At 40.2% G+C, this 20,888-nt stretch overlaps 1 protein-coding gene across 1 annotated transcript; it reads right to left on the reverse strand.

Moving 5' to 3' along the window:
* Positions 1-291: 291 nt before the first annotated feature.
* On the reverse strand, positions 292-12,005 carry SLC35G1 (solute carrier family 35 member G1). The gene is made up of 3 exons (XM_041717001.2): positions 11,595-12,005; positions 7,602-7,782; positions 292-7,097 (listed from the first exon to the last, which is right to left on the reverse strand). The coding sequence occupies exons 1-3, from the start codon at positions 11,800-11,802 to the stop codon at positions 6,338-6,340; spliced, it is 1,149 nt and encodes a 382-aa protein (XP_041572935.1). The 5' UTR covers positions 11,803-12,005; the 3' UTR covers positions 292-6,337.
* Positions 12,006-20,888: the final 8,883 nt, after the last annotated feature.

The raw sequence follows: 20,888 nt of genomic DNA on the forward strand, positions 1-20,888 counted from the left end.
TGCAAGCTTGAGAAGTCTACTTCTGATATCTTCTGCTCTCACAAGAACTGACAACACTGTAGGGAGCAGCACTGCTGTAAGGACAATAACAATTAGCAATCTTTCTGTAATACTTAACAGATATTAATTTTTTTCCTCTTTGGTAAAAAAATAATTATTAACACACTAGATAATGGAAAGCACAAGAGTGAATTAAGTATCACCTTGTGACAAGTGGGACAAGAGTTGAATTCCAATCATGATGTATAGTAATAAAACAGAACAAAAAAATCCACAGAAACAGACTGCCACTTGGACACAGGAAAATTTAACTTTACTGATCTGTCAATGCTACAGTGTTTCCAGTTAAGAAATTAATGCATGGAAGTTGATGAAGCTTCATTTTGTCACTAGCTTGTTGCAAGGCATAAAAAGTGATGCAGCATGATAATATTAGCAGAATTTGAGGCCTATGTTCATGTTTACCAGGGACCGTTTGATTAACAGTTCTTTCATTAAGTTTTACAATCAATGCATTCCATTATATTCCACTAATCAATGCAAAACCAGAGACTAATTCTTCAGAATGATTTTATTAGCAATGAGGAATATAAATCTCTTATGAAAATATTCTTAACATTTCAATATATAAGAATTGTCTATAAAAATATACTACTACATAACAAAGCCAGTAACTTCTACAAAACATATAATTCAACATATATTTAACAATATATAGGACATAGCAAAAATCCTTTAGTTAATGTTGAGGGTATTTTACCCCCTTTTTGTCAAACAATAATTCACATAACATAGGAAATTACTCATTCTGATATACAGAAGTTATCACCATAGAACTCTATGTATGTTCCCCCCTGAAGTCACCTGCATCTGCAGGAACATAAAGCCACAATTTTTCTTTGGATGTACAGGCAGTTATGACCCCCAAAAAAATCTGCTGGTAGCTGCAATGTCCTGCTGGAGTCAGTGATCACATCTGCTGTCAGCACTGCCAACACTGAATCCATGCAGGAACAGAGACAATGTTTTTATTACCCTTGTGGTGCTGATCCACAGATGAGCCTGCCATGGTAGTCATGGTTAGAGAACTAAAAAAACAGACTCTTCCTGGGTAACTACTGCTAGTTAGCAAGGAAATAACTTCAAAAGAGGCTGCCTCCCTAGAAATAATCCTCCAACAGACAGCTCTTAAACAAAAGCTCATGGAAGAGAAAATACCATGGGAGTAGTTGCTCTTTTAAATTATGATCAAGGGAAGTATGAGCCATTTTGTCATTACTAATTCCAGGAAGCACCATCTTGAACTACTTTTGGAATTGGGAATCTGTTTTCAGAATAAAAATTACACATTTAACTAGTAATATCACCAATGCTGTTATGCTGAGATTATTTCATGCCTGGTGTTAGATGCCAGAAATTCATTTTAATTATATAGACCACCCTTGTCTACACAATGAGCTTGCCAAATTCTTGGTGTAGACTTATTTAAAAGCTCTTATTTCAAGGGCTTTAAAAGTATACTTTAAAATAACCAACTGAACCTGAAAGAAATTGGCTGCTGCACAGTGACAGTACAAAGCCATCAGTTTTCTATAGAAGAGCTGGGTACATAAGGCATTAAGGCTACAAAGTCTCACTGAAGACCACCAGCAATTACAGTGTCTTGCATAGTAAAGAACATATGAACCAAACTTATGATGTATCAGTAACAACTAAATCTTTTTATCCCTATGCTTCTGTGCAAAATTACCAATAATTAATTATTACTCTTTTTATTCAGAATCCACTGAAATCAGAACACTGAATTAATATTACAATGCAATTGCAAATGCAATGCAACAATATTCCATCATATTATACAGGAAGGAGTTGCTATTAGAATAGCATATTTATAAAGTAAAGATCACAGCACAGACAATGAACATCAATATATTTCTGAATCAAAGCTCATAAAAATAACTTTTGGCCCTGAGAAACTTGCTGTATTAAAAAGCTAAAGAAGATCAAGATCTAAAAGAATCAAGACTCAGCCAGTTTCAGTTCAGATTCTCAAACTGTTAATTTTTGAAAAAAGTTTTACCATCCCAACAGATATTTTAAGAATTTTTTTCAATTTAAAAACCCCAGCATTTCACAGTATCCACACTTTTGTAGGTTCATTATCTTTAAGGCTTGCAAATAATATTTAGGTTTTCAGCCTATATATGAGAGGAAGAAAAATTTTAAAACTGAGGTGGTTGAAGAACTTAAAGCTTAAATGTTTTTCATTCCCAACATCATATAGAAAAATCAGTTAAAGAAACTACTTTGTCATGCTTTATGGATAGAGAAGCCCTAGTCAAGTCCCTCATTCTCATTCCAGTTAAACAGCTCCCTGAAAGATCAACCAAAATCAAAACAATATTCCAAAACATACATCCACCAACATAGGTTCCTGTTTAGATTATTATTTTAACAACTTAAATATTTAGCAAGGTTTAAGAACAGCAAGAGGAAATAAGCAGATGAAGCCATAAGGAAACCCTGTATGTTTGAACAAAGAAAGAAACACAATCATCTGGGGGTTTTGGCACAAGAAATATATTGAAAGAGTTTCTGCTAGAACTTGAGACAAAAATTACAAACCACTATACCTAGATGTTGATTTCTGGTCATGTAGCATATTTTCTATATTTACTTATGTGTTAAGGGCAAGAAAACAACCCTTTCTTCGGTAACCTGTTCTTCTCTACTAAGTGTAAACAAGATCATTGAAATCACAGGGACTAAGGATGTTTTTTAATGTAAGCTTCCATATAATTTTTATTCCGTACTGATAAAGCAGGCATTCATATGATGTAATTTAAACTACTACCTAATTCTACTTCCTAATGTTTTTATACTTGTCATCAAGTTTAGGCTACTCCAGTTTTGCTCTCTCCAACAACCTTACTAAGAAGATATGTACTGGATCAGCTCCCAGGGGTAGCTCATCACATAACCACATAAGCATGGAGCCAAGAGGAGAGAGCAGGGCAAGCTGACAATCCAAGTTTCCATCAATCTGAACAGCTTTGGAACCACACCTTTCTAAGTGGCAATTCAAACACATGCATATTACACATGAAGTGAAGCAGTAAAAAATGCAGTCTGTTTTCCTCCCCTCCCCTGAAAGCTGATGGTTAAGCAGCAGAAAAACAATCCCAGTTAACAGTTTCAAGTATCAAACAAAAAGGGTGCCAAAGTGGAACTTTATTATTATGTGAGGTTTTTAAGAGATAATAGAGCAGTTTCCTGACCTTGTCAGCAGTAGCTGAGCTTCAGTGTTCAGGAAAAGCAGAGAACAGACAGCTATAAGCAGGAACTGATTCTACCACTCAAGTGGAATCTTCTCATATCCATAAACACATTCAGATTCAGAGTGCAGGTTTTACCTACAGAAACTTGGACAAAGACAGCTCCTCATATCCAGATACATGGAAAAGGTTTGTCTGCGAGGTAATGAAAAACACCTGGAGGACAACTCAGTCATTGGTCCCAGCCAGCACGGCTTCATGAACGGCAAGTCTTGATTGTAAAACCTGATTTCTTTCTAACTAAAGGGTAGCCCACCCAGTCAATCTAGGAAAGCCAGTACACATAATCTATTTGGACTTCAGCAGAGCCTTTGATACTGTCACAGCATCCTTCTGGACAAAATGTGAAGCTCACAGCTGGATAACTGTGTTACACAGCAACCAGCTCACAGGTCAGGCACAAAGAGTTACAGAGAATGGGGCGGCATCGGGCAGCCTGTTTATAACAGGCTCTAAACTCAGCCCAGTTCTCTTCAATATCTTCATTAATAACTTGGATGCAAGACTCCAAGGAATATCAAGTTTGCTGATGACACTAAATTGGGAGGAGCTGTTGACTCCCTCAAATGCAGGGAGGTCCTGCAGATAACCTTGATAAATTAAGAGGGCTGGGCAACCAAACATGAAGTTTAGCAAGGTCAAGTGACAGATTCCGCACCTGGGGTGGGGCAACAGACAGACTGGGGAATGAGGCTGGAGAGCAGTACCGCGGAAAGGGATCTGGGGGCCCTGGCAGATTGCAAGGTAAGAGTCAGCAGTGCCCTGCCAGCCAGGAGGCCCAAGCGTGTCCTGGGGCACACTGGGCACAGCATGGCCCAGTGTCCCTGCTGCTGCACTGGGTGTTGTACTGAGTGCTGGGGCAGTTTTGGGTGTCATAAGGTAAGAAAGACATTAAGGTCTTAGAGAGCTTAATGGAGGGCCACGAAGATGGTGAAGGGTGTGCAGGGGAAGACTTATGAGGAGTTGCTAAGGTCACCTGGCCTGTTCACCCTGGAGAAGAAGAGACTTCAGGGGACACCTCACTGAGGACTTCAACATCCTCATAAGGGGAAGTGGAGGGGCAGGTGCTGATCTCTTTTCCCTGTAGTCAGTGACAGAACTCAAGTAAATGCCCTGAAGCTGAATCAGGGGAGGTTTAAGCTGGATATCAGGAAGAGGTTCTTCACCCAGAGAGTATTTGGGGACTGGAACAAGCTCTCCAGGGAAGTAGTCACAGCACTAAGCCTGTCTGATTCAAGGAACATTTGGACAATGCTCTCAGGCACATGGTGTGACTCTCAGGGTGTCCTGTGCAAGGCCAGGAGCTGTACTCAATCATTCTGACAGGCCCTTTCTGACTCAGTATATTACGATACTCTGACCCTAAAGTACTATTTGCATTCTGTGCCTTGGAAATTGAAGTCCCTGGATCTGCTCTGACAGGATGCAATGCTTATTGGCAAAGGAAAAGACATGTGACCAGACATCTACAAAGCAAAGAAAACATCCACCACCTTTAGTGATTTAGAAAAAAAAATCTATCAAGTCTACAGAACATAACATTCTCTTTTAGAAAAACACTAGACTGAGAAAGTAACTGAAAACCTCAAGATACAAAAGACCAAATAAAGATTATAATTAAAATTTTCTTTAAACCTTACTAAGATAAGACCCAAAAGTTTCAACTTGGGAAAATTCTACTTCCTGATACTAAATGTTTAGTCGTCCTGAAATGTGAAGGACACCAAGATCAGTAATAAAAGTATTTTTCTTTAGTATTTGTTGCATTCAAGATAAAGTCTACTGAAGTGAGAAGATCTGCAAGAGAAGTGAAAAAAACCGACTTAAAAGGGCCAGCATGAGAAGTGGGATTGAAGTTGCCCACTAGGACAGTCTGATGCAGTGTGGATGCCTGAATGTGATGTGTATGCATAGTGTCACCCTTCCACCAAGCTCTCCTCAAACCTCTTCTGCAGAATCTCTGTATGACCTTGGCCAACCAGTATTTTCTGTGAAACTGCAACTACATTGCATTCTTGTACATTCTTAAAAAACAGGCAAAAGTTTTAATGTAAATCCTTCTAAGTTTATGAAGGCAAAGAAGACTCAAACTTGGTCTCATAAAGAACTTCTGTACAGAAGAATCTAAAAAGGGTCATAAGCAGCATTAAATATAACCTATATTAAATACCTAAAAAATATAATCATTTGCATAGAATAAAGGAAAGTGCAGCTACAGCGCAGCAGTTCATACCAGAAGAAAGTGCTCATTTATGTGTGGTATAGAAATAACTGTTGTGTCTCATCAGTGAGACTGCAGCAACTAAAGACATGTTTACAGGAAAAATTAGGTGATTAGGTTGTTTCACTATGTCTGTGAAGTAAGTGCAAAAACTTAAATTACTTTTTTAAAAAAAGCAAAGCTGATAGGAAATTTTCACCAGTTAATTTTCTTTTCTTATTACTTGGAAAAATGAAATCCTTTTGTTTTATTTTTTTTCTTAGAATCCAAATTAAAGCCACATTTGGCATCTGTTTTGTGCAAAATAATAATTAGAAAGCTTATAGAAGTACAAGCTTTATCTGTTCTATAAAAGCTGGTTGTTTACGGATTATCAACTCTTCATGCCCTTTTAACTTTTGTACTGCAATCCCTGTGGTAATCAAGCACAGAATAGTATTAAGTCTGGGAGACTTACTTCCACTGCTCTGAAAAACAGTGTCTAAGTGGAGAGTCAGGAACTTCAGGAAAATAAATATTGTACACTTTTGAAAGGAAGCAACATCTTTTAAGTATCTTTCTACTGCCCATAGCAGCATGCCTAAAAATAAGAAAGGAAAGTATACACCTCATCAGTTGCCAGAACATCTTCAATTTTGGTTAAAGAAGTCAACTTATTTTACTGGATATAATTTGGTACTACAATTTGGTAAATGGGATATTTAAAATAAATAAAAATAAATATTGTATTTATGCATCTTTCAAGATTGCTTGTTTCTGTAAAGAATTATTGTCTATATAGTTAGATTTCCCTCTGTTTAGCTTTTTTCACACTGTGTCTCCACTTACGAATGGCAGTTCCAGAACTACTGGCTACTACACAAAGGGCACCACCCACAGTCCACCAGGTTGGTAAATGATTGAGAAAAAGAACTTCTAAAATAAAAGCAAACACCACATCCATTGTTCTCATTATTGCTACAGGTCCAGCTTTCTCTATCTGTAATGCTTTTGTGAGAAATATCTGACCCCCCAACCCTAACAAGCCTATTAATATTAGAAAAACCCTATCTCTACCACAATGTGGCAAGCGCCATTCATTCAAAACAAACAATGTTATAACACATCCAATTAATCCAATGACTGCATAATACCAAATTGACAAAAAGTAATGCACAGATTTTCCCACCTTCCTTAGTATAACAATAGTCGAAGCTGCGGATAACGTGCTTGCAGTCGCTGCTATAGTGCCTTTAAGGTGATCTGAGTAACTTCCTTCAATCCCTGTAACATGTGAGCCAAACAGAAATGGTGGTCTGGCAATAAGAATCACTCCAGTGACTGCAAAGAGAGTAAACAGAAGATCCCAAAGGCTGTATTTCTCTTTGAGAAAGATCCATGCCAGCAATGATGTAAAAACAGGACTGGTAAAAGTTATAACAGTGGCATCAGCTAGTGACATGACTTGGTAAGCATAGTAGAGAAGAACCATTGCAGTAGAGCCAAGGAATCCTCGGAAGAAAAGAAAAATTCTTTTACCTTTTGGTCCCAAAAACCCTGTTCTGAAAAACAGAAATGTCACATTAATGTCACTATCTTGCTTACTTCATGACCAACATCCAAACATATTTAAGTATGTTATACACCTTTCTAGACAAGGGAGTTTAACACCCAAATACTCTTAACTGTCTTATCACAGACCAGTTTATATCCATCATGACCCCCACTCACATTCAGAGTCCAGAACTTGCTCTTCTAGTGATTAATTATTCCCTTGTAAAAGAACTCAACAGTTTCTACAAATTGCCTTCTGTTTTTTTTTAAGATCAGCTCTTTGTGGAAATCAAAGCATTTGATACAATAATCCTAGTAGAAGCCTCTACCATTCAGGGAGTCAAAGATTTTCAGTTTTCTGAATTGTATTAAGAAACAATTAATCTAAAATAATGCAGTTATGCAACTGAAGTCCTAACTAAAATAACATTGCATTGTAAAATTTTAGTGATTGATAATTCCAGATAAAGTTTTAAGAAATAACTTGAAATTTAAACATTTTTTACACTTACTTGTAGTATATTAAACCAGGAAGAACAAATGCCATTTGGAAAACACATCGAAATGCACTCACTTCCACTGAATGTACATCTTCTATTTTTTTAAGTAATAAAGAGGCCACTGAGAAAAGGAAGGCAGACAGTATGGTATAAAACAGACCAAGTCCTGGGCACGCAGCTTTCTTCTTTGCCCCTGCAACAGATAAACTAGAGTTAATAAGATCTATTAGAAGACATACCTGACCAGGCAGCTCTGCACACTGCAGTGCTCCATGTATCTATAGAGATTTTTGCGATGGAGAACAGGGGAACCAAAGAAACAAATGCAATTATTACATGCATTTATCAAATCTACCATGAAAACACTTTTCACTGACCATCATGGGTCTTCTTTTTTTCTTAAAATAAAGTGTAATAGATGAACTCTAACACTTGGGATACAAAACACTACAGTTCTACATGAGTTAGTACAGTTAATTTGTAGGTATCAGACTAGTATGAGTAATTTACTATAGGGACTAGTCACAATTCTGCCCAGGACCCAATAAATATAACTGACTACAAAACACTCCACATTCAGATTCTGAAACTATTATCTTGGGAATCACCTTTTTAGTTAACTAAAGTTCCTAAGCAAAATTTTAATTTCCTTTCTCACAAATACACAATATAAAATCTATATAAAGAACTTCATTTTTGTTATACTTCATGTTTATTTTGCAGCTAAATCACCCTAAATTTTACCTAGTCTGGGAACATTTTTATCTTGCTGTAAGAATCCAAGTATTTTCTTCAAATAGGCATCAAATACAGATTTTAAGCAGAATAAATTTAAGTAACTAATGTTAGAACATCAAAGGCCTGATATCTATCATAATTCCATGAAGACCTTAGTTTATGCTTATTTATCAGACTTCCCCTTCCTGAAAGTTTTCCAAGTCTAATGTTTCTATTCAAGTTTCCTCATTGCCTCAGGCTCTCTTCAACAACATACTCTTCCTCGTTCCACTCATTTTCTCCACACTGAACTATTAAAAAAAAAAAAAAAAAAAAGGCAAGAAGAGGGAGAACTGTGAGACAGAGAACTGTGTTGAGGTCAGCAGCAGCAATCTCCAAAGAAATCGGCCTTTTTTGTTATTGCTTTGTTGCATAAAAGGAACAGAATTTCCACTGAACCGAGAAGTGAACACCAAGGAAAATAGAGCCCATCAGAAAAGCTGAGTGGGAACTCACCTCACTATCTCATTCTTTTCCTCTTTTCCAGCATAAAACACTGGGAGTTATCTTTTCTTCTGTGACTCCCTCTAAAGATAGGAGCAAGAACTCCATGTCCCAGAGGCAGTGTTTTGATAAAAAGGTGCCTCATCTCACATAAGTGTGGCAGCCTGTGAGCCTTATGCATCCCCTAAAACATAATCAGCTGGGTACTGCTGCAAGTTGCTTAGCAACTAAGTATGGTTTTGAGAGTTTTGGTTTTTTTTAATTAACAAAACTTGTCACAAACCATTTTGATCCTCCTTGAGATCAGCACCCAACGCTGAAAAATTGCATCTTACTGCCTAGAAGGGGAGACTGCAGGCTGACAGTCCTAGGGACCCAGGCTTTACAACTGCAACCACAACCTGAAGTAGGCAAAAGGTTTGCTTCTCAATGAATCCTGTCACATTGCAGATGAGAGTTACAGCTTCTACTTGAAATATTTCTGTTTAGCAACAGCCTCTTACATAAAACTGACTATAAAAACTACCACAAACCAACACTGGACCAGAACATCTAGCAACCACGAAACAAAGTGGATTTAAAAAATGTTCATGAACTATGTAATGCCTTAATCCACACAGTCACATAATAGAACTACAAAATTAACAGTCTCTAATACTGAAACAAGAGGAATCAGACTGGCTTATAACTGGAATGGGAAATCCAAACCCAGGCTGCCTTATGGATGAACACAGTACAAACAGAACTATTAACTTTTATCTCAGGCATGATAGCTTTTCAGATTATTACAGAAGGAAGCCAATATAAATAAAGGATGTGTTGAAATGGAAAACCAATCAAATTAAAGCAAAATACACTGAAAAGGTCTTATACCCAGAACTAACCTTTGGATTGTAAAGAACAAACAAAAATCAGAAGGAACTAATTTCTGTAAGCTACCCAACAGACCATGCCTATCAGAAACAGAATCTTCAGAATCTTGTAATACTAGAATTTAAACCATCAACATCTTGAATTGCCAAAGCATGTACTTAGTACAATAAGAAAGTGTTTTATTTCCTTCTCAAAATATACTACTCTAAGTTCTCCCACCAAAAACAAGAACTGCAGTTCTGAAGAGTACTTATTTCAAACTAAGTTTTAGGGAGAAGTTACGTTAAGATAACATTCCCACCCTACAAAATATTAGGCCTCAAAATACCAGCCTAACACCATCAAAACAGTCAAGCAATCATGTATTTTTCAAAGAATGTAGCAGCCTGAAAATCAAAAGATTTCAAGCAGTACCAAAGTCCTCTTTTTTGAGTGGCTACAGATGTAGTTTTCCAGTTTTATTTCCTGGCCATCTCCACATGTAATGCTTTCAAACAACCTGCCACTCCTGTTTTAAGTATTAGGTAAATGCCTCCCACTGTAACCTGTTTCAATTGCAAATTCTAATTGAGTTTTTAATGCTATACTTTGTTCCAAACAGTTTTTATACTTGCAAAGTGCATGCAATGAAAAAAAAAAAATCACACTTCTCACATACAAGCATCTCAAGAATAGTACCAGAGGCAGAAGAATACTGGCTATGGGAAAGATGGTCAGCAAGATTATTCTCCCAGACCTTCAGGAAACACAGATTTTCTGTGTTATAAAAACCACAAGAGCTCTGTTTGACTTCTGTAAAGTGCCACGAGCACAGCAGCCTGCATTGGAACTAATCATGGTCATGCAGACAAGATATAGGAGTGATTCATAGTCATCAACTCAGTCAACAATTTTGCAAGACAGACAACCCAAAACCAACGTACTCTTTCTGGTTAATTAATGAAAGTTTCTCAGGATTTCAAACACTGTTTTGTTTTTTTTTCCCCAGCTTTACTTTAGAAGTGACATTAATGTGAATTTCACTGAAGGATTCTGGCCTTTCCACAGCTCACCAACAAATCTATTTTCTGCTGGAAAGTCAATTACAGTCATTTTAATGACAAACACATTTTCAGTGAAGTTGTTTTAAAGAAAAGTACTCCAGATAACTTCATAAATTATTTTAAGATGACATTTATGTTTTAAGAGAACTCCACTTTAATCCTACATGTTCCACATTTTCTAATACGTTTGTTGCTTTATCAATTTGTGGCTTTATCAGGAAGTCACCCAAGTACATGGACTAAGTAAAGCGCACTGTCAAACGTGTTTATAGCGTCACACAGGCAGAAGGCACCTCTATTTACCCAAACCTGTCAAGTCTTTAAAACTTTAAAAACAGGAAGTATTGTTTTCCCGAGGAATATTCGCTCCTGAGGTTCTCACAGAGGCGCCAGAGCCGCCGGGCCCTGGGGGTGAGCGGTGCCGGCGCTCTGCCGCTCCCGGGGCGGGGGGCGCGGCGCTCCCGGCCCGAGCCGCGCCCGGCACACGGCTCAGGGCGCAGGGGCACGGGGCAGGGCGTGCTGCCGGCCCGCTGGTTCCTCACCAGGAACAGGCGAGGCCGCACCCGCTCTCAGGTGACCAGCGGGCACCAGGTGCGAGCCGCCGCCGCCGGGGACGGCTCGGCAGCGCCGAGGCGGTTCCTGCATAGACCCTGTTCATTTCACTGCCGCCGGCGGGGCGGGCATCGATGCCGGGCGCCCTCTGCAGCCGCCCGCGCCCGCTCCCCGCCCCGCCGCCACGTGCGGACGGCCCGATGCCCTCCGGCCGCTCCTTCATCCGCCGCGGCCCGGCAATGTCACCCCGAGAGCGGGCATCCCAGCCGGGACGCCGCTGCCCCCTGCCCCGTCTGCCGGACTCCCCCTTCCTCACCAGGTGCCGAGCAGCAGAACGGCCAGGACATGCCCGAGCAGCAGCCACAAGCGCGGCGCTCCTCGGCACCCGCCGCCTCGACGCCGGGCGCCGGGCACGGGCACGGCTGCACCGCACCCGGCCCGTCCTCCCGGGCCGCCGGCGCCTCCGGCTCCTGCCCGCCCGCTGCCGGAGCAGCGTCGCCCTCTCCGCCCTGACACAGCACCATGAGGACGCGGAGCCACCACGATGCTCCCGGCGGCTCCTCGGCGGCCGGCGACACCTGCCCTCCTGCGCATGCGGTGCGGCCGCCCAGCGCCGCCCGCCGCCTTCCCCCCGCCCGCCCGCAGCGCCGAGCACCCGCGGGGGAGGCTGCCCCGGGTCCCGGCTCCGCCACCCCCCGCCAGGCCCCGCCTGGAAGCGGCCGGGCGGCCCGTCCCTCCGCGGCGGTACCTGCCTGCGAGCCCGCGGCCGCGGAGCCCCCCTGCCGGGACAGGAGGCAGCGCCCCGCCGCTTCCTTCCTGGCGTCCCCCGGAGAGAGCCCCGGCGAGGGCAGCGGGAGCGGTGCCGGGGAGCGGCGAGGCCGCGGTGCCTCGGGAGGGGGAGCTCTGACCCCGCCGGAGAGCGGAGGGGGCCGCGCAGGCCGCGGCTCTTTCCGAGCAGCAGAGATAAAACCCTGGGAAAAGGTGACGCGAAGTTATTTTAGGGGCGTTGTTGCGTGCGCGCCCAAAATCAAAGCACCGCAGTGTGTGCCCGCGGCACTGACCGCTCGGAGCTCCGCCTGGCCGGGTCATCGGCCCGGGCTCTGCCCCGAGATAACTCCCGGACATACTGCCCCGAAATACTGCCCCGAAATACCGCACCCGCCGCAGCCTCGCCTGGCCTGGCTGTCACGGTGGGAACTCCCGCTGGACCGGGCTCCGCGCCCCTTGGAAGAGCCAGGATGGCCCCGGTGCGCCCATCACTGCTGCTGTGTCAGTGAGCAGGGGCAGAGCATCGCTCCCTGCAGGAGCTGCTGCTGCTCCGGCCAAAATGCAGATGGGAGCCTGGTGGGCAATTCAGTCAGGGTTGTTAGTAAGCTATAGAAATGTAGCCACCTCCTCCTAGATTTTCCCTAAGAAATTCCCCGCCAATGCCTTTGGGCAGAGGAATCGGAAAGGGTATAGAGAGAAACAGGAGTAGCCCGTTTTCCTTACCCATGAAAAAGTGCAGAGTAAAAGAAGCAGAATAAATTTAAAATGCTATTTTTCCCCTTTTGAGCAAGTTGAACTGTTATCAATAATTTAAATGGGAGGAATTTCTATTTAAAGGAAAGATTTATGCTCACATTAATCTCTTAGCTGCATAATCTCTTTTTATTTCTTTATTCTTAACAAAGGGAAATGTAATCTACAGCTTTTAGCAAAACGAATGCCAAATGGTAGATAAAAGCTATTTCCTACAAACGATTTTAAGTTTTCCCTCAAGCCACATCATAAAAACTATTTCTAGCTTTCGGTGTCTCTAATTTAGCACATTTTATAGTCCATGCTAACCCACCAGAGGCTGTAAGTATTTCATTATCTTGGAGCCAGCATTTGATTAATATGACCAGACTGGTTTCACAAATTGTTCTTAACTAAGCATTAGATGTGTTATATCAATTTTTAAAATAAGAGAAATCAATTAATAAGGTTGTGTTGAAATCACAGAATCATTTCTAAATATTTACATTATCTGAACTGCTGTTGCTATAAACGAAGAAAATAATTAAATATATGCTGCAGTATTTATAAACTACTTGTGTTGCAGTTGCTATCAACATAGCTCTCTACAGAGTCTATACTTGAAAGCTTTACTAAATCTTTCCTCTGGAGATGCAAAATTTCCTAAATTTCCCTTAATTAAGAATTACTTTTTCTTAATGTACTTCTCTATTACTCAGAGTCTGGTTTAATTTAGAGAGAGAGGTGCAAATAAACCTGGCAGCCTGCTGCTTTCTGAAGAAACGTACACTTCTCTGCACTCCAAGGCAGCCTTCACAGGCCACTGTTCCATGGATCGCCAACAAAAAGTTAGTGCTGTCCTTCCCCAGACAAGTTTTGGTGGAAGGGCAGCAGAGATCCTCTCAGCAGCCATCCCAGGCTGGTGATCCCACAGGTGTCTCAGGGGAAAAGCTGGCACATCCCCTGGGCACTGCAGAGTGCAGAGTGCACCCACCCCAATTTTTGTGACTGTCTGCACAGTCACTTGGTGAGTTGCCTTTGGGGTCAGTAACAGCAGAAGCAGCTGGCTAACTCAAGTCTTCAGTGAACAAAACCAGAGCCCAAACGTGGTCCACAGTACAGACACAGAACAAATTTTATTGAGTACTTCCAATTTTTCGCTATTTTAAAATATGCAGATTATACATTTATTTTATAACAGTATATTTTTTTAAGTGCCAAGTGCTGAGCTGTAGAGAGTTTCAAAGAAACTGCAACAACTCCCTCCATACCCCTCCATGTCTGGTTTTGAAAGGGAACATCTGAGGGCAGTGTTTGTTTATACCAAGGTACATGAAGTATTCTGTTTGCTCCTGGTCAAACTGCCAGGTTTGTCTCAACTTGAGAGCTTCCAAGTTCTTGTAAAGTACAACCCTCTTCTCTGAACAAGGAAACAGAGCAGTTGCAGCTGCCCAAACTAACCAGCAGGCAAATGTAATTTGCAGTCATGCTGCCCTAGATTGGAAAATAAAGTACCTGCTTAAATATGACAGGTCCGTGTCTTACACAGCTTTTTCAAATACAGATTATGTCTCCTCATGTGTAATACTGGGCCCAGAACTAGCTGTTCCTTTCTCCAGCACATCACCTGTAATGTCTTTACTGAGTGCAAACTCCATAAGAAAAGGCTTTAATAAACGTGGGCAATATGATAATTGAAATTAAACTGCACCCTCAGCTAGAATGGCATTTATTTGGTTTACATAATATCATAAGTGCAGAAAGTGAGCCACTTCCTGTGTAGTCACTCTCCACACACAGAGCTTTCTTAGGTTGCTTTTTCCAGAGGAAAAATATTTTCATGCTCATCCAGAATTCAGGCACAGGTTTTGTCATTATAAATGCCAGGAGCAATCCAGTACTTCACTGCAGGTTGAGGTACAGGCCTGGCAGGTACTTGAAGTCCTGTAATGAATCACTGGTCTCAGTCTGTGTGCCTGGTAAGGGACCCTTTGGTTTCCATCTCCTCCCTGCAAATGCTGTTTCTGACTCCTCAGAGTGGCTTTCCAGAAAGTACTAACAAGTACAAATGACAAAGCAATTAAGTAAGTTGTGTGGAGAACCGTGGGACTTTCCTAAGAGATTATAAGAACTTTATCCCCTATCACATTATTTATTTTATCCACTGCTGATCTATTCTAATAAGCTTTTTGGAACACTGCTGCTCTTGGAGGTTTAGTGAGAACTAAATTATATAAACTGAGGGAGCCCTGGAACTGACCTGACCCTTACTCACCTCTCCTGAGGGCAGCACTAAGAGCTCTGCAGAGTTCCAGCAGGAAAGATGTCTGGATTCCTGGTACATGGAACACCTTGGTGACATCTATCCCAGTTTCATCTGAACATAGCTGTGTCAGCACTGTTACATACTGCTTAAGCTATAAAAGTAGTAGATTTAAATCAAAGCAGTAGTCCATATCAATGACTTTTATTCTGTAAAAATGCCAATTCTGTAAAACCAGTTTTTTTAAGTTGTCGAGCAAAAAGTTCATCCAAAGAAATATAGACTAATGTGAAGTAACAAAATAAATAATAAACTTGCACGGTTTCTTTTCCTTCTGAAAAGGTTTAACAAAAAATCAGATAAGAATTACTTCCTCAGCTTCTGAAATGGATCCAATTCTTAAGTGCGTTGTAATAACCATTTACCTCTGCACCCGAGTGCCATAAAACAGATGATTATTGCAGCACCAAGGAGTTTCATTGTCCTGGTCATTCATTCAAACTTCTGTCCAACCCAGAGTTGTTTGAGAATCAGAATAGCTGAGGTTGATGGGCACATCTGGTGCCCTGAGAGGTCATCTACTCCACCCTCCCCTGCTCAGAGCAGGGTCAGCTGGAGTTCAAGACTCTCTCTCAGGATTTTGAATATCTCCAAGGATGGAGACTGCACCACTCCTGTGTTCAACCACACATTCAAAAAAAAAAAAAAATTAAAAACAGAAGTTACGTTTAAAATGAATGGACACTTGTAGATTTGCAGCCCAGTGAAAATGTGGTCCATATGAGCTCCTGCCTCCCCATCAAAATTCCAGTCTGTCTTAGAGGGTTTTATGTCCATCTTAGGTGTTAGAAGAGACCTGTATTTTTCAGCTTCCCTGTTAAGGTGGATGGTGAATGATTCTTGGTTTTGCCATCACCACAAATTGCTTCTGCATTAATATATTGGACTGTTGTACAAACATGTTAATCTTGTGTCACAGTATGTTCCAAGTATCACAGTTTTCTTTGTGCTGAGTTGGTGGTTGTAATGAATAGTATTATAAAACAGGAGATGGGGTGAAACATTGAAATAATAGGGAATCCTGCAATTATGGTCAACATAAGGGAGTTATCCTGAGGCTGTTTTTAACTGCATTTCCCAGATTGCACTATTAGCAGTTGCTCTTCAGGAAACTGAAAGTATTGAGATAGGTAAATTCAGTAGAAGTAAGAAGTAACAAAAGTTCTGTGGTCTCCAGAATGAAAGATTTTATTTTCTTTACTTCTGAAGAAATGAAAAAGAATGGATAAGAAGGACAATATTAAGATTTTGCCTCTATATTTGTTAGGGTACTTTCAATCCAGTGTTAAAGGTATACTGCTTAGCTGATCTTGGTCCCATAAAGGTCATGCTTCTGTCCTCAGATGGCTTAACTGCACTGCTTGCTAAGCAATCAAGCCTCTGTAGCTAGTATTCCTGGAAGGATAAATTTAAAATAATTTTCTACGTACTCTGAAGACCATAGTGTTTTCATTCTTGTATTTCACATAAATGTCTGGAGAGCTTATTCAAATTTAGATGGCAATCCTTAAATTTAAAAAGTTATGTAATTTTTTATTCTCTTTAAGCATGTGGAAAAGGCTGTTATTCCAATACATCTTGGACAAAAACATATTTGCTTTTCATGTCCTAATGAAAAATCTATCTGATTCCTCCTTTTTATTTCTCTATCATTTTTTTTTTTCCACCAAAGAACATAAACATCTAAGAAAACTAATAGAGTGAACTTTAGTCACTCACTGTTAGAAAAGAAAATGAACAGTAGTACTGGTTTTGTGGATCATTTACATTTGCCACAGGCCAAAACACTGTAAGTTTTGTAAAGGACAGTGGTGATGGGTGACATTCAGGCCTTGGCCTGGTTCTCTGAGGAAGGAGCAGCACTTGCTGTGGTACTGCAGTGAAGTTTTATAGATTGTTAGGTAACAAGTATATCATGCTAATCTCAGTGAAAGGAGATTTTTACAATAAATGTGTATTTACACAGCCTGTGTGCCTCCCTCTCAGGTGTAGCTCCATGTCAGGTGCATACACATACACAGGTATGTTCTTAGATAATGCTGTGATCCAGTGCAGGTCATGAACAGAACTCCTCATGTTTCAAACTGGCACTGCTTGATAAAACACGTACAAGGCTATTATTTCTACTTCTTTAGGAGAATCTATATTTTTAATATAAACTTGTCAAGGCAGCCAGTGTGAAAGTCTGAATTTGGAAAGGTCTCCTTTCTGGCAGAAGAATTGTGGGTGGGGTTTTATTCAGGCATATTGTCTCATTTGGAGGGTGGAAGGTGTCTGAGTACTCACTATACATAAAAAACTCCCAGGAAAGTGTTGGGGGGATTTTTGTTTGTTTTGGTATTTTGTTTTGTTTATTGTTTGTTTGTTTTAATGCTAGAGGAATATGGATTCACTGTTGCACAGGAACTCTTACGATTCCAGTTGTTTATTGGAGCCATTTATGCAGTGAATGCAATCCTGGCATGTTCCCTTACCCTCACTGCATTTCCTGATGTGTCAGTATTATTTTTAGTTATGAGTTATCGGATTAGCCATAAAACTGAGTAAAGCTCTGTTCCTTTTGAATAAGTTTTTACTCATAAAGATTAAGATCAATCAGTGTGTACAGGGATGCACAGTGAAAAAAAAGAAGGAAAATACAAAAAAAAATTAAAAATAATCCAGAAAAAAAATCAAAAATTGATGGCATATGATTATGAAAAAGAAGAAATGAGTATGCTAGAATTTATGTATGCACTGCCTTGGGTAGGTGCTTCTTCTGATAAGCATCTCCTCCTGGTAGTTGCTTAAATTTAGACCTTTCCAAAGTGCTTTATTTTGAAACATCTAAATTTGGTGTTTCAACAATACAGGTTTTGAACCTGTTTTTCATTTAAAATTCTTTCCAAAATCTATCCAAATTTCTGGATCCTTCAAAAAAAAACATGTTTAGGAATTTTGGTAGCTCTTCTTTGGTAACTCTTCTTTTTTCTACCTCTCCCTTGAGACGTTCTTGTAAATCTTGGAAATAATTTTTCCTGTTATTTACTTGCCACTATGTATCACTGAAATTACTATAAAAGCTTGTGCAACACAGCTACTAAAGCCAAAGGGCTTGAAAGAGGGAATGGCAGATATTCTTTGAAACACAGATAGAAAAAACAGGAGTAGGCAGAAGGTTATAAGTTACCATTCTGCAACCTGCTTGAATAGAATTGATGTAATCATTAAATACATACTCCTTTTCAGTTACTCAGAGAATTAGTAGGAGACAAGAAGGAGTATTTTTTCTTCATAGCATGAAGCACCATGGAGAGAAAAAAAAAAAAAAGTGATATAAAATATTATGTAACCTTAAAGTTTGTGGTGGTGACTTTCCAGATTTCTTTTCTGGCAGGCAGCACAGTACAAATATCAGAAAACAGAAGTACAGCTTGAGTGCCATTGAGTGTCAGATCTCCCTAGGAAGAGTGGACGAAAGTGGAAATTGCTCATAGCTGCCATTTTTGCTTGTCTTACTCGTTTCTGTTCTATAATGGCCTTTGTGACTTTGAAAAGAAGATAATTTGTTCAATTATATTTTGTCACTGTCACTTTAACTGACTTTTTACAGCAGTAGATATGACTGAATGTGTTGTTTCTCTTTGTGGAAAGGGAGAGAACTATTTCAATCAGCTGCATTTCTTGGAACTTACACAGTATGTTTCCTATTCTGTAAGCTATCTGCCTGGGGCTGCTCTGCAGGGCAAGAAGGGGGATGCTTCCTTACTTGCAACTCCTGTGAATTATTAAGCAACTGTTTATATGCCTTACTTGAAGGAGATTATTCTTCAGTATCTTCTACTTTTCCCCAGAACAAAAATTACATTAAATGTAAATAACCTTTGTCACAGGTGATGGATCAGTATTAGTGTATTGGGACTCTAGAATGCATTAATATATTTTTATATATGTGAATGATTTCTTCTATTGTTACATTATTATATAAAGCATATTTATGTTGATATTTATTTATAGATAGATGATAAACATATGAAACACTAACATCATTCAGCCTGTGCACCTCTCACCTTATTCTAACAAACTGATGCAATGCTCACTCCTGTCAGTTTGCTTGCAGTATGTTCAAAGGGGACTGATCTGAAATGCAACTCCAGCTTTTGTTAAGGAAAGAAAACCTTGCAACACATATTTTAAAGCCCTATCCTTTTGTCAGAGTCACAGACATAAGTGGGGTCTTTCTTTTTGCATTATTTTTTAATTGAGTCACTGCTCCTTCATTACCTCCAAGAGCCGCAATGCAGAAGAGCGCTCCTCATTAGAGCAAAAAACCCTGCTGCTGCCTTGCATGAGAGATGTACCTATTCTGGGCATTTTGCTGTCCACAAGAACACTTCCTTAAGGAAAGAAGCATGATTTCTTTTCCTTTCTTGCAGGAGGCTGAGAGGGTATACTGGGAAATCATACTGCTGTAATTCCATATTGTTGGGTTTTCTAATAAGCATCACTTCTGGCCAGGCAGGCAGGATACTGAAGCACACAAGCCCAGGTCTCACTTCAATTGGTTATTTTTACATCCCTGTAACCTCAGCTAGCTCAGATCCTGTGAACAGTGCCAGAGTGGCAGCCCCCCAGGAATGGGCTGACCAAGCTTTTGTGGCATGTGCTGACCTCTGCAATCTGTTCCTGGCTCCCCAGCAAGTGGACGCTGAGTGAGCTCGGGTTTGATGACACACACAAGCTGATTACTCCCTCTGAAACACCAGCAAAACTGGGAATGTTCTGACATGCACGAGCTGGTGCCCTCAAGACCTTGCTGAGCTGTCCTTGTCACTGAGAGGAACGCCTCTGGCCCATGGCTGTACTTCATGGAAATTGTTTCTGTTGAGGCATGATTGGAGCTTGTTCTCTCCTTCCAAGGGCAGCTTCTGGGCTGCCTGCTCCGTGTGCAGGAACAAGGAGGGCTATAAGGTATTCTCAGAAAAGGAAGGACCTTTGCAATTTACTGGTTCAAGGGAGCTCTGGCTGTATAGAGTGATATTGTCATGGCATAATTTATTTGTAATAGTCTTGCCAGGTACACCTTTCAGTTCATAAAATTCATTAAGTGATTATTTTGCAGTTGTACTTAATTGCATTTATACAACCATACCCATAAGATTTTTTTGATAAGCAGTAGAAATTAACTTCCTTTTTTCTTACTCTTAGATCCTCTGATAGCGTCACTGCTCTCAAAATGATTTTACAGAAATTCTGAAATTAGTTGTAATTTTGGAACAAACGTTCATTTCCAATTCGGTTCAAGTTAATAAAATATGATTATCATAGTGCTGTTGCAGTTTGATATAGTCCAGAACCCTGTATAAAAAGGCAAAGCTTTTCTAGCAGCTGTTGTACCAGATACTTTTTCTTGGTCTCAGCCTTGAAGTGAGTTTAATTTTAAGGACCCATTGTTTTCTTAAATAATGCTAAGAAAATGTTAAAGATAAGATTTAAGACTTGACTTATGTCAGTGCATATGAATTATTTAGAAGCGGTGGATTTTTATTTGTGTTTGCAATCTGTAATCCAGTAGAAGATAGCTAATACCTTCAAGTGTAAACATTAAAAGGATGCTCTCCTTTTAGCAGTAATCTGTATATCAGAAAATTTAGATATTCACATGTGCAATTAAACTTTCTGTTCCAGATTTATCATTTTTCTTGCTTTGTTTCACACTTTGGAGCCACATATGTATGGTGCTTTTCCTGAATGGACAGCATCTTTATGTTACTGTATATGGAGGACAAAAGGACAAAAAGGATAAGG

Source organism: Taeniopygia guttata, chromosome 6, assembly GCF_048771995.1.
Source record: "Taeniopygia guttata chromosome 6, bTaeGut7.mat, whole genome shotgun sequence".
Lineage (NCBI taxonomy): Eukaryota > Metazoa > Chordata > Aves > Passeriformes > Estrildidae > Taeniopygia > Taeniopygia guttata.

Coding starts and splice junctions, on each gene's coding strand:
- SLC35G1 (XM_041717001.2), bottom strand. CDS start 11,802: ATGGTGCTGTGTCAGGGCGGAGAGGGCGACGCTGCTCCGGCAGCGGGC. Junction 7,783..11,594: donor GTTCTGCTGCTCGGCACCTG/GTGAGGAAGGGG, acceptor TATCTGTTGCAG/GGGCAAAGAAGAAAGCTGCG. Junction 7,098..7,601: donor CCTGGTTTAATATACTACAA/GTAAGTGTAAAA, acceptor TCTGTTTTTCAG/AACAGGGTTTTTGGGACCAA.